The sequence below is a fragment of the Heloderma suspectum genome, chromosome 2, assembly GCF_057233095.1.
Source record: "Heloderma suspectum isolate Gila_16-S chromosome 2, 16-S_ref, whole genome shotgun sequence".
In the NCBI taxonomy this organism is placed as follows: domain Eukaryota; kingdom Metazoa; phylum Chordata; class Lepidosauria; order Squamata; family Helodermatidae; genus Heloderma; species Heloderma suspectum.
Window position 1 is genome coordinate 309129232 of NC_139459.1, and position 18788 is coordinate 309148019.

At 40.1% G+C, this 18788-nt stretch overlaps 1 protein-coding gene across 7 annotated transcripts in view; it reads left to right on the plus strand.

The window, feature by feature from the left end:
- Positions 1–16974, plus strand: part of NR2C2 (nuclear receptor subfamily 2 group C member 2) — a 73537-nt gene extending 56563 nt beyond the window's left edge. For 5 of the 7 annotated variants that reach the window (XM_084840232.1, XM_084840230.1, XM_084840231.1 and 2 more), the window contains 2 exons: positions 3161–3266; positions 9291–16974. In XM_084840232.1, coding sequence (XP_084696358.1) covers positions 3161–3266; positions 9291–9465 — 281 coding nt within the window. In that variant the 3' untranslated portion in view covers positions 9466–16974. Of the gene's footprint in view, positions 1–3160; positions 3267–9290 lie in introns of those variants that run through there. The other 2 variants (XR_014788548.1, XR_014788547.1) reach the window with 2 other exon arrangements.
- The last annotated feature ends 1814 nt before the right edge of the window (positions 16975–18788 follow it).

The following is an 18788-nucleotide window of genomic DNA, read 5'->3' on the forward strand; positions in this document are numbered from 1 at the left end:
TAGGCATGAGATGGGCACCAGTATTAGAGACAATGACTTGGTTTGCACAACATGAGAGCCCACCATGGTGTAATTTACCCAGGGGGCTGTTGCGTCTTACCAAATATGTCATTTTTGCATGGTGCCCATGGGTGCCCAGCTTGCCATGGCTTGTCATGTCATGCAAACCCAGGCGGTAGGGATTGTTTGAGGCTTAGACAACCCTCAAATGACCTATGGCTTGTTTTAGGGTTATTTGAAAGTTGTCTCAACCTCAAACACCCCCTGCCGCCTGGGTTTGCACAAAATGGCAAGCTGGGCACCCACAGGTGCCATCTGCAGTGCGATAGCCCTGCGGGTAAATTAAGCCACTGTGGGCTGTCATGACATGTGAACAGGCCCAGTATAAACTATTAAGCTAAGAGGTTTATTAAGGGATATTTTGTACATAAGGTGTAGAGGGTTGTTCAAATTATAGGATGGGTGTACTTAAACATATTTAAATATCCTTGGTTACCATACGGAATAAGAGAGTCTGCCCTGCTAATAAGCTCTCAATAGCTCCCCCAGCCCATCCACTTTCCTAAACTCTACCCCAGGCAATCCCTCACAACCAGGAATGGATACTGTACAGTTTTCCTCTGCCTTCAGCCCCTCCTGTTGCCTCTGGCTTGTGGGATGATGACACTGGATCAGGGATCACTTGCTGAAGCTCCTTCTGGTCAGACCTCTCACTGAATCTCCGTGGTGTTGGGCTCTGCTGCCTGCCTGAAGTATCACCACAATCTCACAACCTGGCCTCCTGCTCCCTACAGCCACCAGCTCCAGATTCCAGGTCTCCCTCCAGAAGAGTTCTATCAGACTGGTTTTCTCTTTTCCTAGCTCTGAGCACAACTCCCTTCAGCTAACTACCAGTAACCCCAAGTCTTTGTCATCCAGTCTCTAACCAACATCTCCCTCCTTTTTTAAAACTCCTGGCCAATCATTCTCCCCATGGAACTCCCTACTGCCAATCATCTTTGTTGATCCTTCTGACCAATCATACCAAAGGTAACTTCTCCATCTAAACATTTTAAACTGCCTAACGCCTCTCGTCATAATCCACCGTAACCAGGGCAACTGGCTTCATACACAGTAACAAAGTTAGGCCTCTGGCCTGCTCAGATGCGTTATAGTCACACAGGTCACATAAAGTTTTTAAACATAACACAACTTAAGCAAACATTTATATGGCTACCATTTCTTCACAGGGAGGGAGTTCCACAAATGGGGTCCTGCTACAGGAAAGGCCATCTTGAGTACCCACCAACCTAACCTGTCTTGATAATGGGACATATAACAGGGCCTCCAGTGACTCACAAAATACAGCCAGGTTTATATGGGAGGAGGTGGATTTTCTGATATCTTGGGCTCAAACTGTCTCAGGGCCCCTGATCTGTAGTGTGGGAATTAGCAAATTTTTGAAAGGATTACTGAAGTGTGATTTTATGCACTTTGGAGAAGTACTATATAAAGTTTAATAATGAACAAAGGAAAACACTTGTAATGGAGGGTACCTTGTACTTAGGTACCCAGCTTCTTGACTAAAGGTTGCTATATGGTTCCAATGGCCCACTTCTCTGAACAGCTGAATAGAAAAGTGTGAACATTAGCCTGGAAGCCAAATTAGATTTTGATAATGGCTAGTGACAGCCTTTTTAAGAAATGGAAAATGCTATTTCCTGTTGCATCCAACTCATAATAGTTTTGCATTAGTTAAGTATCCTATTACTTTGTCTAAAAATGCAATTGGCTGCAACAGTTCCATTATTGGCAGAATCCAATGCTACCCATTCACTAGCGGAGCTGGCCACCAATTTTCCCTTATGCATGTTCTGCTGACCTTCCCCCTTCTACAAGTTAGTGTTTTCACTCATTAGAAGTTGCCCTGGAAACGTTAAACTGCAGTTCCGCAAGTGGTAGGAGCTGCTTGTGGAACGGAATTGGCAGGGCTGGCCACACGTGCAAGGGGAACATTGGATTCTGCCCTTTGTGTCCCAGTTTCATTTATATTTATTTAAAAATATTTCTGTGGCTCCTGTCATGGACAACATATTCAGGCAGTATACAACAATAAAACTACTATATAACTATACATTATGGCTGAAACATAGCACAATTACATAACAGAATCACTAGGCCATAAATTAAAAATCCTAACGAGGTATCATAAATCAGTAAAGTTAAGGCAAATAGAACAGTTTTCAATGTGTGCCTAAACTGAACAGAACTGGCACGTGTTTAACTTCTGGAGGGAGAGGATTCCAGAGAGTGGACACCACCACAGAGAAGGTTAATGATATCCGTCATTTAGCATTTTGGAATGAGTGTCTGAATGTTAGGATACTCTTTACAGTGAAGAATACCAAGCATAAGCTATAAGCTACACAAACATTTGAATGAGGTTTTGAATAGAAAAAACAAGAAGAGGCATGTGGTATCTTAAGCTGCAATCCTGTACACACTTACCTTCAAGTAAGTGGGTTAAATGGGACTTACTTCTGAGTAGACTTGTACAGGATTGCACTGTTAAAGACTAACATTTATTATGCCATAATTTTTGTGTATTAGTGCCCACTTCATCAGATGCAGAAAGTGTTATCCTCAGTTGGCAGGGGTATCTGTATGAAGGATGCAATTCTGTGTAAAGCTTATGATAAGCACAGTGGCCATTCACATCAGCAGTGATGCATGATTACACTATCATCCTAGCTTTGCGAAGTTAATTAACACGTATAATCGGATAGGAAACCATTGTCTTTATTCATGCCTGAATGGATAGAGTCAACCCTCTTGATAAGTTCTAATTCAGCGATTTCACACTGCAGTCTCCCATTGAAATTCTTTTGTTTTGAGAATGGTAGCTTTCAAATCAGCAGTGGCAAGTCCTGGGAAACTGAAATGATCTCCCAGTTATTTGTGAATGTTGCCATTTCTGATGTCGGTTTTGTGACCATTTATTCTTTTGCATAGAAACTAGAAATTAACCTGTTTGTCCCATGTAGAAAGCAGAAGGACATTGCTGGCAGGTGATAGCTTATATTGCCTCTGAACTTTTTTAAAATAGAAGTTTCTAATAAAAATCAATGCCACATTCTTCAGTACAACTAAATGCTCAGTGAAATGTTTTTGTTTTCTTTAGATCACCCTGGACTGACAAGTTCCAGCCAAATAGAAAAATTCCAGGAGAAAGCTCAGATGGAATTACAAGACTATGTTCAAAAAACTTATCCAGAAGATACTTACAGGTATTTTTTTTTTTTGTGGTCATTTTTGTTTTGGGGTTTTTTGGTCGAGATTTACAAAACAACACTGCAAAAATATCATATTAAAACAGTGGGTACAGTCCAGCCAAAGCCACTTTAAGGTCCTGTTTGAGTCCATGGAAGAGCTTTAGGCTACAATCCTAAACACACTTACCAGGAAATAAGCCCCATTGCTTTTTAGTTGATAGGCATAGGATTAAAAGTGAATCATGTACTTACCTCTAACCGAAATCAATGAGACCTAAAAGTGCTTAACCTTGAGTAGATTCTGCTCAGTGTCCATAAAATCCACAAGTAAAACATAGTATTTATGCTTAAAGATTTGTGAGCAATGGTACCTATGGAGGGGATGTCCGGCTGGGTCCAGGAGGTTGTAAATTCCTCCTTGAGAGAAGGAGTGGTGCCTACCGCTTCAAAAGAGGCAGTAATTAGACCATTCCTGAAAAAGTCTAACCTGGACCCAGAGGATGTTAACAATTATAGGCCAGTGGCCACCTTCCTGGGCAAGGTGCTTGAGCGGGTGGTTGCAGGACAGCTCCAGGCACTGTTGAATGAAACGGATTATCTAGATCCATTTCAATCGGGCTTCAGGCCTGGTTTTGGAACGGAAACTGCCTTGGTCGCCCTGTGGGATGACCTCTGCCGGGAGAGGGACAGGGGGAGTGCGACCCTGTTGATTCTCCTGGACCTCTCAGCGGCTTTCGATACCATCGACCACAGTATCCTTCTGGATAGGTTGTCTGGGTTGGGAGTTGGAGGCACTGCACTACAGTGGTTCCGCTCCTATTTGGATGGCCGATTCCAGAAGTTGGTGCTGGGGGATTATTGCTCTGTGCCATGGCAATTGTCCCGTGGGGTTCCACAGGGCTCTATTTTATCCCCTCTGCTGTTTAACATCTACATGAAACCGCTGGGGGAGGTTATCCGGAGGTGTGGGCTGAGGTGCCATCAATATGCAGATGACACCCAGCTCTACCTCTCTTTCTCATCAAAACCAGGTGAGGCAGTGGCTGTTCTGAATCAGTGCCTGGGCACGGTAATGGACTGGATGAGGGCCAATGAACTGAAACTCAATCCAGACAAGACAGAGGTACTGTTAGTGGGTGGTTCGTCTGCCTGGCTAGGTGATATTCAACCTGTTCTGGAGAGGGTTGCACTCCCACTAAAGGATCACGTTCATAGTTTGGGGGTGCTCTTGGATCCAGAACTGTCACTTGAGGCACAGGTGAACTCAGTGGCATGGAGCACTTTTTATCAGCTTAGGCTGGTATACCAACTACGCCCTTATCTGGACAGAGATAGCCTAGCTACAGTTATCCATGCTCTGATAACTTCTGGATTACTGCAATGCGTTATACGTGGGGCTGCCTTTGAAAATGGTCCGGAAACTTCAGCTGGCCCAAAATAGGGCAGCAAGATTGTTAACAGGGACTGGCCTGCAAGCTCATATTACGCCAGTACTTTTTCAGCTGCACTGGCTGCCAGTCCATTTCCAGGCCCGATTCAAAGTGCTGGTATTAACATTTAAAGCCCTTAACGGCTTGGGGCCAGGTTATCTGAAGGATTGCCTCCCATATGTGCCTGGCCAGACCTTAAGATCATTGTCAGCGGCCCTTCTCCATGAGCCCCTGCCAAAGGAAGTGAGGCGGGTGGCTACTTTTTCTGCTGTGGCACTCCGGCTCTGGAATGAGCTCCCTAGTGAGGTTCGCCTGGCACCTACATTGTATTCCTTTTGGCGCCAGGTGAAGACCTTTTTATTTTCCCAGGCATTTTAGCATTTTAGCATTCTAAACTTTTAGCTTTGCTGTTTTAAATCTGTATTTTAAACTCCTGCACTGCTGCTAGGTTTTATTGTGGTTGTATTGTTATATTGTGGTTTTAATGTTCTATATATTTTAAATTGTTTTATCGTGTGCCGTTTGGTTTTAATTTTTGTGAACCGCCCAGAGAGCTTCGGCTATTGGGCGGTATAGAAATAAATAAATAAATAAATAAATAAATAAATAAACTATGCAGAACAAATTGTTAAAACAGTGAAAACTTAAGATAAAATAATAGGGGCCTTATTGCCACATTCATAAAAGCAGAACAAGGAATGATGGAGAATTTAAAATCTTCTTAACATTTGCATTTAGACACCACTATTTATATAATTTTTTCTACATTTGTAAAAAACAGCCAGATGGATATGAAATCATAGAAGTGTTTAAAATTATTTGAAAGCCATCCTATGTTACTTTATTTCTTTAATTTCTATACCGCCCAACAGCTGAAGCTGTCTGGGCTGTTCACAAAAATACACACCACAATACAAGATCATAAAAACATAGTAGAAAATCTCTAACATACAAAATTTAAAACAATGTAAACAGCTAAATACAATTACAATAAGATTTTAGACCTGATAAAAACAAATGACATAAATGCCCCCTCATATGCCATCAAATGCCTGGGAGTAAAGGACAGTCTTAACCTGGCACCAAAAAGCTGACCGTGTTGGCGCCAGGCGGATCTCAGTGGGGTGGACATTCTACATTGGGGGGCCACCACTAAGAAGGCCCTTTGTTGCCACCTTCCAAGCCTCGCTCAGAAGAGGCACTCAGAAGAAGACCTCTCATGTTGATCATAGTGTCTGGGTAGTTTCAGGTCAGGAGAGGCACAATCCTATGCATATCTACTAAGAAGTGAATCTCACTGAATTTGGCTCATGGGCATCTGCTTGGAGGGAAAGGGGAAAGTTTCCCCCACCACATGTGAAAGAATGCCCAGATTCCCAATTTTCATTAAAAACAAAGCAAGTCTCTGACCCTTGTAGAACCTGAGATATGAGGCAAAATATGTGGCCGCTATTCTGCTCATGTATTTTGTGAGAAACCAGCCTGCTCCCACATTTGAGGAGTTGTAGCCAATGTCATAGCAATGATTGATATATTTAAGGAACTTCCAGGTTCATTTTTAAGACTGTTTGGGGGTCTTCTCTGGTGGGAAATGATTGCTACCCAATAAAAGACAATACAGAAATTCAGGATTTTAGTCCAGCTGTGATTGGGCAGTAGTATGTCTACCAAAAAACAAAATCTAGCAGCAGAGGCAGGAGTTAATGATCTTTCCAGCTCAGGTGTTCTTTAAATAATTGTTTTTCCCCCCTAGGTTTGTAGACATTTAAACGATTACTACCAATGTATGCAGATAAATCCCACCATTGTTACACCTATATTGCATTAGCCTAGGCTGTGGCTGAGAGACTGTGGATTATGCCAGCCCTACAAAGTAGCCCAGTGTTATGCCCATTCTGCTGGGGAGTTGCTGGAGTTAGAGTGGTGTATGACAACCCTGCAGTGTAGTCCAGTGTTGTTATCCAGTCTCCTGGTGTGTTGTTATTTTTGGTTTTTTTAGGGAAATACAGTGTGGGGGGAGTGAAGTTGATTGTGGCACAGTGCAATGTATTGTGGGATATAGATGTGTGTGTATAGCTTTAAAAGAGGCTGCATGTTTTAATTTTGCATGACACACTGCCATGGAGCTGAGGCAGTGTGTCATGCAGCTCCTCATAAGGTAGTGTTTTCTCATGTATTGTAATAAAGAACTCTGTGGTGACGGTATCTGAGTCTTTTGTGTGTTGCCTGGAGAGCAGAGCATAGGGGTGAACTGCAAGTTGAGTGGGTAATCTCTCACACACGTCCCAATTAACCATGTCCAAAAGAATTATGATTTGGAGAGCATGGGGAAGATTTGATAGTTTCAGCTCTGGGTGAAAATACATTGTCTGGACACCAGGTGTGCTCACTGAAAAATAACAGGGGGTAGACCTGGTATATAAATTTATCAGAGGCCACGTCTACTTATCTTGGTAGACCTAGGGATGTACAAAAATCACTTGCCTTTTGCAGATTATGCTGATGGTGGGGGGGAGGCGCTCCGTCCCTCCCCCCGGAATCCTGGACGGGGGGGGAGGCGCTCCGTTCCTCCCTCCCTGGAATCCTGGCCGGCCGGCTGTGCTCCGTTTGCGTCCCTGCAGTCAGCTGTGATAGGCTACGTAAATGTTTGCGTAGCCTATCATGGCTGACTTAAAAAAAAAAAGCGTGTATGCAAATGGCGGCGGCCATGGCTGCCGCCATTTGCGTTTCTTATTTTGGCACATCTTAGTCTACGTAAACATTTACGTAGACTAAGATGGCGAAAATAAGGGGAACGCAAATAGCGTAGCGTAAAATAGCATTTGCATACGCGCATTTTTGTTTTTGTTTTTTAAAGTCAGCCGTGATAGGCTACATAAACATTTACGTAGCCTATCAGGTTTTTTTTTTTAAACCTAGCCGTGATAGGCTACGTAAATCTTTACGTAGCCTATCACGTTTTGTTTTGTTTTTAACTGGAAATGGCAGCGGTGGCAGCCGGTCGGAAGACCGGCAGCCGCCGCCGAGCCGCCGCCACCAGGAAGATCCACCCAAGGTAAGTCTCGTCCCGGGGGGGCGGGGGGGGCAGGCCGTTCCGCCACCGATTTTGGGGGGCCAAATGCGCTGGCATTCGGCCTCCCCGAGATCCGTGGCGGAACTTTCGTACATCCCTAGGTAGACCTGGTGATGGGATCTACCTCTGTTCTCTGAGCAGGGCTTTAAAACGGACACAAAGTGTGCCGTTCCAGAAGAAGAAGAAGAAAGTGCAGTCCCAAAAGAACGTTTGTGTAGTTCAAAATGTGAGTGATGCAAAAGTTGTATTATGTTAGCTGATGTAAAAAGTGACTGATAACCATGTGAAAAATAAAGTGAGTAGTTCAGCCTCCTCTACAACCCTAAACCCTAATCAAACATACCTATTTCTTCTCCCCCTGCCTAAGACATTCCCCACAAGCTCCACCTCTACTCTCTACACTATAGAGTCTACAGAGTGTTCATCAATTATTCCAAGATGAAGGAAATCATTCTAGAAAATGGGAAGTCTTTTCTGTCATGTGGAGCTGTCAGTGTTATGATAAGGGTGATGATGGCAGAAAATATCTTAAGACATATATACGACTGCTGTACTGTATTTATGCATCTCTTTTTTCCCCTTGTTCTTAGGTTTTTTAAAAAATATCTCTGACTTCAAATAAAGTTTTGTTGGTGAAATTAGCTTCTTCCTTGTTCTGCTTTAGATGGGTAGTAAAGACTGTCTTGTTCCATCAGGCTTCATGTTTTGCTTGCTTGCAAATTTTACAGTACTGTTTTGTTCCTTGGGTTTTATGTGAAGTTTTTATTGTACATCACCTTGAGCAAGAGATGCGATTTTATAAATCTCATAATTAATAATCTTATTCTGCATGGATACTATCAAATTCTCAGGATTTTTGCTACTCTGCATAGGCTTCTAAATGTCATGGAATGTGTTGCTAAGCCACAAAGCACACACACAGCAGATGTGTTATAGCAGCACATTTTGTACACATTTATATACAATTGTGCAGCTTTGCCCTCCCCCTGGAAAAAATCCTGTGGATGCCTACGGTGGAGCTTACTCCAAAGTAAATCGGTATAGCAGTTGCTGCTCAAATACTTTGAAGTATTTGAGCAGCAACTCCACCTGTAAACTTACCAAACCTTTTAGGACCAACTTGTAAACTAACTTCAACTTCAAGTTGGGCTGCATTCCAAAAGACAGCTGATGGGAGAGCTGGTTTGGGCATGGGTTGTCTAGCAGGTAGGGATTTGAGGCTGTTTGTTTATTAGCCCCCTCTCAGCAAACACACATACACCTTTGGGGAACAGAGGGAAATCATGACTGCTCATTCTGCTTCTCCTTTGCTGATGTCTGGCAAGAGCTAATCTCCTGTTGGCTACATACCCTGCTGCTGCCGCTGCCCAAATCACCACTCTTTTTCTCACAACTCTTTTTTCTTATGTAAAAATAAGAAAATAGATTTCCTTTAACTATAGCCAAATGGGTCTAAATTATTCAATTTTTCATACTGAGTTGCTGTAGAATATATTCTATATTCTAAGTCATATTCTACTGACTTTATTATTTCAGGCTAGCCCGGATTCTAGTACGTCTGCCAGCACTTAGACTGATGAGCTCTAGCATTACTGAAGAACTCTTTTTTACTGGCCTCATTGGAAATGTTCCAATTGACAGCATCATCCCCTACATCCTGAAAATGGAGACAGCAGAGTATAATGGCCAAATAACAGGATCATCCTCCTAGAAGGGATCAGCGCATCTTGATGAATCTAAGTAATCATAATTAACTTGGATACCATGTACAAATATTTCCAACTTGTTTCATTTTATCGTTAAAATTATTCTTGTCTGTATTCAAAGACAAGATTTTTTTAAACAAAACTTCTGCAAAAACCTTTTTCCCAGGACCCACTTCTGCCAGAAGAAATATTTTAATGCCTTTTGCTGAACAGCCTATGGTGAATTGCTGAACAAGCCATTAACATGCTATTATTTAGAAATTATCAGTGAGCAAAAATAGGTTCTATAATGCTAGAATACTAATTAAAAAGTACTAAATTAATAACATTGTCTTGGATCCAAAGAACTGCAGGTGGACTTCTGCTCATGCAGTGGGGCTCTCTGCCCCCCCTACTTATTGTAGCCCTTCATGCCCCCCCCACAGTCACTCCTAAGGGTCATGACGAGGACCCTTAAGAATGGCATGCAATGCAGCATGGTGGGTTGCTGCTGGTAGAGAGTATTGGCAACACATATACCTTGAACAAGCAGAAGTGTGTTCCACTTGCTGAAAGGGCTCTTTGAATCCAAGCCTGTATTTATATGTATTTTAAAATATTTTGAATTACTATCAAAATTACCACGATATAGTGATTATCAGCACTTTCAAAGCACTTCTTGATAAAGCTATAACATTGTCATCATTCTGCTTGTATGAGCAGGATAAATGAATAATAGCATTTTAACTACAGACATAGGCTAGTGATTTCTATGAAAACGTGAAAAGCTGTGGAAGACAATCATTTACGCTATGAAATTTCAATTTTATGTGTTTATTAGTAATGTGATTCTTTCAAAGATATTTCTATACTATTTGAAATTAATTGTGGCTAAATTAATGTAAATGTTTACAGCATAAGTGAAACATAATATTTATGGCTCAGTTGTCAGCATAATAGATGCTGTTGAAATTATTCACTGGAAAACAACATACTAACTTCTTGCCTTTGTAATGAGGAACCACTGAAATTTTAAGAGGTTCAGTACCAACCTGGTGCTGTTTACATATGAATGCTGTACTATAATATGCCTTTTTTATTGTGGCACAACTGTCACAGTTTCAGTAGCAACTATATGCCCTTTATATATACATTATAATTTCAAACTCATTCCTTCCCTCTGAGTCTTAGGAAGACTGATTTTGGCGTATCGCATAGTGCTACATTACAAAGATCACTCCGGAATGTGAGGCTCAGCCTTTTTCCTAAGGATTAGAAACACTGCGTTAGTCATTTTCCCAGGCTCAAGTTGCAACCCAGTATGTTCTCTTTTGAACCATTTTGCATAAGACATTTTTCTTCCATAGACATGATAACCCTGATGTATTCCATGTTCGTACAAAACGCATGGTATCCATTTTTCCATGATAGTATATGTTTTGGATAGCATGCTTTGTTCTACAGCTTCCAAATACATATAAATAATTGTGGCAAAATTGCAACCATAGCAGAACCTCATGAGAATCTAATTGAAGTTGGAGTACTAAGAAATATATCATATCATAGCTTGTCAAAATACTTGCTAGGGCTGACCCTTTTCTGCTTGTTCTATGTTGATGTTGAATAATATCCAACAATGTCATTCCACTTATGCAAATTACATTGTGCTAGCGCAAGGGAAACTAAACTAGCACAATGCCAATAGTATTACCTTGTGTGTCAGGATTCCCCGGAAAACCCATTGCACAAGGTAAGGCTATTGGCATTGCACAAGAGGTCCTTTACACAAGCACAACATAATTTGCATTAGTGGAATGACATTCCCTTTATTTTTAATGTAATGTATTACTATTGTTATTGTGTCTTTCAAATCAAAGGCACGGAAATTCACACAAAAATGACTTATTTCTCAAATTGGCCTTTATTCAAAAACATATTCCAACAAGTTTGCGTTTTCTATCTTTTTGTTAAGCTCTCTAGTGTCAGAGAACCTTTTTACAGATTCAGACACCATTTTGTCCCATGTCTTTGCCCCCAACATAAGGATCTCATTTATAATCTATATTTGAGGGAGCAATTCAATGATAATTCAAGCTAGCATAAAACCCCAGAAATTAATGTAACTACACTACTCTAACACTGTAATCCTCTGTATATCTACTTAGATGTAGGTCTCATTGGGTTCAGTGGCATACTTCCAGATAAGTGTGTATAGGATTGTAGCGTAAATTATCATCTCAATAAATTCTTTGGGGTATCCAAATATATTGCACTTGCTACCTTTTCTTTCAAAATGCAATTTACTTCACAAGAGAAATACTACAGAGAAATTGAAACAGAATAGTACTTGATTTACAGTTTAGCTCCTACGTAAATCCTAAAATCATTTGTGCACACCCAATCAATAAGACTGTGATTATAGATGTGCCTTGGAGTAAAGGGAAATGTAATGTCAAAATCGTAATTAAAATTATGTCTTAATTAAAAATGGCAAAAGACCCAACATTATGAATGTTACTATAGCTGTATAGTAGCACCACTATGTGGGAATACAGTTGAGTCAGTACCACCATGATGAAACTCCATTTTTAAGGTCACTTATAAAACTGAATATTATTTGCAGCCAAAATGCTATCCTTGAAAATATTTTATTAAAAAGCTGTAGCTATTTGTTGCAGAAGGAAATATTAGAAGTCTATAAATACTTTTAAAGGAATGGGATTGTGTTGAAATCTGCAAAAAAACAGTATTGCATATGTTGGTTTTACTGTGCTATTTTATGGCTCTATTTTATAATACTGGGTTTTGCTTTGAATAACCTTGACCTAGTGGGTTGGTTGTATAAAAAATAAAATATAATCAAATATTTTAGAAAAATACTGAAAGTCAAGAGTTTAGTATGCATTTTTAATAAACATGTAATTTGAATAATATCATAAAAGTAAAATAGTCCAATTTTGAGACCTAAAATAATTCCACAGAAGACTTAGATGAGCATATGTTTTTTCAAGTGAAGGCTGTTACTGAAGTCTCTGTGTTAACAGAGTTAAACATCTTAATCCCCAAACTGCTTAAGGGCGCAGTTTAGCTAGCTGGGGAATGCTGGGACCTGTAGGACTTTTTTCTGTTGAAACATGCATAGGATTGCACCCTAAATTAATTTAGCTGTGCTGGCTTAAGTGGAACCACACTAGTTTAGGTCATTTACTCCAGTTAGCATGAGTTTTGGATCAAGTTCAAATACATTTTTAACTAGGCGCATTTAATGAAACATGAAGTGTTTCAGTTGTTGATTTTTTTCTATAAAGAACCTATTTTGTTATTCACTAGTTATTCACTTCCTGTCTAGCCTAGTTTGCATAGTATTAACAAGGCATTTCTGTAATTGCTCATTGCTGCAATAGTAAGAAATGGTGGATCCCACAGCTTGGAGATACTCATAGATTTCAGTTTTTCACACAGCCCAAGGATGATGACTTAAAGTGATTCAAGAAACAGATATATACAGTGGGATGGAACAGAAAGCTTTAAAAAAGTGAATGTCTAGAAAGAGGTTTTAAAAAAGTATGATGGACTCTCTCAGCAGCTCAGAGCTTGACTGACTTTTATAATAGACATCTGCCCAAAGTAAGTGGCCATTACTGAGAAGGAGGTTTGAGCAGTGTCTTTGGGAGACTCAAGTGAGTTCCTTGTGTCCATTTCAGTTTTTAGAGGGGGCATTTTGCGCAGAAGTAGTGCAAATATGAGCTTTGAGCCATCCTTATTCTTTCACCATTATCTGCACAACTTGTCAATGTATTTTCTGCACACACTGTTCAGAAAATGGTGCAATCATCAGTTGTGTTTATGTGCATGCAAGAAATTGTCATGGGAGAGCTTTGCTTTTTTTTCTCAAAGCTTCCACCACCAAAAACGTTAAAAAACAGCTTGTGGTTCTGGATGGGGAAGCTGCTGTTCAAGAAAAGAAATTTAAAAATCTGTTGTGCACACAAATCTCCTTGGACTTCTCTGGATTGAGGCCAGTGCTCTTAGGATGGGACCTAACAGTCCTACTTCCACCAGCTCATAGAGTTCCTTCCAATATCATGCAAGCTCCTCCCCCCTGCACCCTCTCCATATCTGTCTGGAGGGTTCCACCATTGGAAAAGTTCCATCACAGGGGCTAAAACATGCATAAATGTAAGACTGAAGCCTCAGTAAATCATGGAAGAACCTGTATGGCAAATGGCAAGCCATTACATAACATTTTCCCCAGAGCTGGCTACAGGAGAGTTCTGTAAATAGTTTGCTGTGGAAGAAACTTCAAATTTTAAAGTATGTGTCTATACATGTTTCTATTTCTTCAAATCCAATTTGTGATATGGCATTCGGGGTGGGGAAGATACGCCATTCAAAAGAGAAAAAGTCAAAATTTTCATAAGGCTTGGCCAAGCTCTTAAGCACGGCTAAAATAGTGATTTGGATCCTGGCCATATTTATTTGTGTGCATGATGTTTATATGCTAGTATCTAAGTTTGTCCAGTATATTATGTACAGTGTAATATAAAGTGTGTATGTATGTATATAGAAATATGTACAGTCATGTAATCTTATATACCAGATTTCTATATGTTAACAAAAAGGATTTATAAATGCATTGCAAATCTTGAGCTTCCTAAATTTTATTTCTTGCTCAAAGCTCAGCCCCGGTATAATCATATGCATTCCCACTTTCCTCAGTGGAGTGGGCACCTATTTCTAAACCCAGGATGTATTTGCACTTTGTTTTAAATACGGAGGGAAACTATTTAATAGTTGCACATCTTATTCCTAAATACACACATTCTGTTGAAATGAATGGAGGTTGTGCAATGACAGTGTTTGGTGGATTGTACCTGTGGACCATAAACATTTCTGTATATTCTCAACACATACAGAAGGGGCTTTTTTCTACTCTTCTGAAAGGGTTTTTTTTTTGTACAGTCTTCTTTGTCAGCATGTAAGTTGTGATCACTGTATTTTAGTGTTGTCTGTATTTCCCTTGAAGTTACTAATTAGAATGAAGAGGCGGTTGCACAACAGATGTGTGTAGTTTTATATTGACAACTATATTGTTATAAGTGAGTACAAGGCAAATTGCAAAAGGTAGTGTCATGAATGTCACTATCAGCTAGGGAATATATGATGCTCTATCTTCTCTGGCAGATATAATACATTCCGCTTTAGAGAGTAACTTAAGGGAACATTTTTAAAAAACTGTTTTGAATGGCCCATCAGTATGACACACAATGCATTAGTAGAAAAGAGGAGTTTTATTATACTACTAGTGAAATCTGTGGGAGATATTCCAAGTAAATCGTGAAGAAAAGTAGCTTGTGAATCATGCCTTTCTTCAACCCTGCTTATATAGCTACTCTTGCTTGCCTGAGCATCTTGCCCCCTCATTTCCTGATTTCAAATGGGATAAATTGGCCAGCAATGACAGTTGAACATTCAGTGATCGTATAGAATGGGGTCCAAAATAATTATGAACATATTACGAGAGAAATTTCAGCCACTTCTCTTAATGAAAAAGTAACTTTTTCAATTTTCTTCAGCTAACTTTAAAAGCTTTTTGTCAAGTAAATGAAGTGCAAGATCCTTCTAGATGCAGTGCCTGTGCACAGAAGGATTCTCATAGGTTACAACTGCATCCTGTTTCTCCCCTGTCCTTTTGAGGTGTGTAGATGGAATGGATGCACAGAGGCAGCATGCCAGGATATTACAGGGTATGGAGGTATCTGTGTGCCTTCCATGTCCTCATCCAGCCCTCACTGTCTCGAGTTCAAATAATTTGCACAGCATGCAGAGGGAGGGCTTGATGAAGGGCCTGGAGGCACACGCAGATCTCCCATTTTCCACAGGACTTTGGCACACTACTTGCATCCTTCCATGTGCACTAAAGGAGTGAGGGGAGAATCTGGTCTCTTGAGCCCTGTGAGGATCACTACATGTTGATATTATATATGCAATAGAAAGGATCGTGTCCAGAGTTAGTTGTTGGAAAATGAAGCTTTCTGTTTCTCCTCATCCTCGCCACCATCCTCTTGATACTTATATCACATCTTGATCTTAGACTATATTCCTTTTACTGGAAGTACTCCAAGCCTTGGGTTAGATGTAGGATCTGCCTTCTGCGAGAGGAAAGTTCTGCTTGCAGAAGGTTCCTTGGCCTGATATTAGGGGATTCCCCCTCCTTCCCACATCTCACCCCATTCAGCAGGGTGTCCTGACTCTGTGTAGCATTTTCAGGGGGCCGGAGGGGCTGCTATGGGAAGGACAGGGTAAGGAAGTTCACTTCTACCAGTGCAGTTGATCCAGCTTAAAATATTTTACAATCTTGCATTTACACTTGTATGATTTTAAAGATCAGACTTGGTGAAATAAGGAGTGCTGCTAGTAAAGGTATACACTCTAGCACCTGTGTAGCACTTGCAGGAGTTGGGTTCTGACTGGAAAGTCTATAAAAAGTACTAAAGATATGTGGCACAATCCTTGTGGAAGCCCTATTCAAATGTTGAGGAAATGCTCATGTGTGCTTCTGTACAGTCTCTTATTTCCTGGCCAACTGCTTAACAAATGTGCTTAGATTTTTTGTTTTGCTTTTACTGTTGACCTTAAGAAACCTTTTTGGTAGAAAACCCCCACTGTATACTTATCCCAAGTGAGGTTCTCCTTCAGTTAGGCTGCAGTCCTATACTCACTTACCTAGCGTAAATCCCATTGAACTCAATGTGGCTTACATCTGAATACACATGTATACGATGGTATTGTTAGTGTCTTGACAATCAGTACACTCTGCTTGTTTTTGTTAGATTTAAAATTGAATGGAAAACATATCATTAAATGATTTCTAATATCTATTCCTTAAAAGTTTAAGAAAAAAGATCATAGTTTGTGTTTTTAAGTCTGTTTAAATGTGTTAAGGATGTGGCATTTATCATTCAACCATTTTCTGTTTTGATAACATAATGACAAATGTAAATGGTGAGAAATACGTCTTGCTAATCAGCATTCTCTAATCAGAGGAAAGAGTAACTTTCCTCCTGGACTGATGGTACTAAACTGATTTCTGATTCTGGCTCAATAATTTAAGCTGTTTCTAAAAACAAGTAATATAACTTTTGCTTTCTGTATTATGATGATGATTTGGAGGGGGGATGAATTGAAAATGAAAAAATGGGTTTGAATGAAGTACTGTCCATCGACAGAGTATATTTACTTTCAGCTCATATGCTGAAAAGTATGGAACTCATACTTAAGGAACTCATATGCTGAAAAGATGTCTCTCGGCAACCACTAATTCTAAACATAATGTAAAGCCAATGTTCCCAATAGTTTTATAACTGAAAAAAATCTGCATATTTATCCATTATATTATTGTTGTATGTATTTGGAAACCCCCTCAAGCTTTGAGCTCTCATTACTTGCCTATTTGCCACAAGAGGAATTGTCTGTGATAATTCCCGGTGGTATCTTTTGTAAGCCTGTGCTTTTCATTGTTTATTAAAATGTTGTCTCTGTGAGTTTTTTTTTAATTTCAGGTTTAAAACCTATCATAAGCTGTTGCTTCCTCAGTTGTGTGTGTGTGTGTGTGTGTGTGTGTGATCAGCTTTGTAAATGTGATAGCATTTAAAATAGTGTTCTTTTTTTAATCTGGATTTTTGTATCTAATCAATATCTTCAGTCATGAAGAGAAGTTTGCATTGTTGTGTGTGTATATAGAGTATTGCAGTGCATGCTTATGCATTTTATTAAATGCTGTCTAAATGTGGCATTATATTGTTGTGGCTTAATATTGCTGCCTACAGGAGGTTTATACTATTAAAATAAATAAAGACTCTTATATGGCCTTTGATTTCTTCTTTTTAACTTTTTTATTAATATATTTGAATGGCATGTAATTATCACATAAGAGTAAAAGCCCCTAGGTGGGTCCAGTTAACATTGTTTAAAACCATACAAATGCCCTAAGACAGCAATGCCAGGATCTAAAGAATCACACAGCTAATTCTGGATGCCTGAAGTGGATTTTACCTTGGTGTTTCTTAGAGAGAAGAATCCCCCCTCCACAGCCACATGGGAAAGGATTTTTGAGATATGACTATGGGGCAAGGAGTAGCTCCTTCTTAAAGTAAAAAATCCACATTGGGCATACCTAACATAGCTCTTGAATCCTGGCCAAAGTATAGAAGGATTGATATAAAATGTATTTTGGTCTAAGTACAGTGTAATAAATAGGCAAATTTTAATTAAATATTCCCTCACTCCTCTCACTCCCTTTCCACAGTTCATGCAGGTATTGCAGGCCTTTATCAAATCTGGATAATCTAGTATAATCTACAAGTATCCTCCTGAATGTGTGTGATGTTTATACACAAGCCACAAAAATCCACCATCAAATCACAGCTGACATCCTTGTTCATAGTAGACTAACTGTAAATATCACAGATCCAATATTTTGTGTTATCGTTGTGTTGCAAAAATATGGATCTGAAGCAGGGATCCTCATGACTTTGTTTACATTGAAATCACAAATGTAGAATGAAATCACAGTTCACTTCAATGTTCAGAGATTATACCCTAAAAATCAAGGTTCCAGTGTGCTCTGGTGATGCCACAGTGCAAAAATCGAAATGTGAGGCATGAATCTTTTGAGAGGGGAGCAGGGAGATACATTTGTGATTTTGATCTTGGAGACACTCCAAATCCCAAAATCATGGAGCAATGTGGGTTTTCGCTGAAAATGTCACATCCGGCACTTCATGCACTGTATAGTGGGTAGCATGTGCCTGTATCTTTAACTTTGTGGGAGGAGGAGGAGGAGCTGTGGGTGATTTTTAAAAAAATAATTTAAGTTTTAGAGAGAAACAAAGGATCCTGGGAGAAGTGGAACAAAACCATGGTAGAGATCAAGCTGCCCCTGGAAACTGCAACGCAAGTGGCATCTCCCGCCTTGTGATATACGCATAAGAAAGCCATGCTGCATGAGACCAAAGGTCGATCCAGACCAGCATTCTGTTCACACAGCGGCCAACCAGCTGCCTGTGGGAATTCCACAAATAGGACATGAGTGCAACAGCACCCTCAAAACACCACCGTGTGCATTTCGCGACCTCACCAGCAAGTAATGTGAATATCTGGCCATGCAACATGCCCTGAGCTTAAGGTCAAGAAATAAGCCCCCTTGAATTCAATGGGACTTGCTCCCAGGATGTCGCGAATATGATCGTAGCTGGAATTCTAGCCCTGAACACGCTCTTCCCTCAACCACCCCCGGCCGGGCTTTCTAAATTCTCTCCCGATTCTATGCCCGGATCCAGCCTGTCGT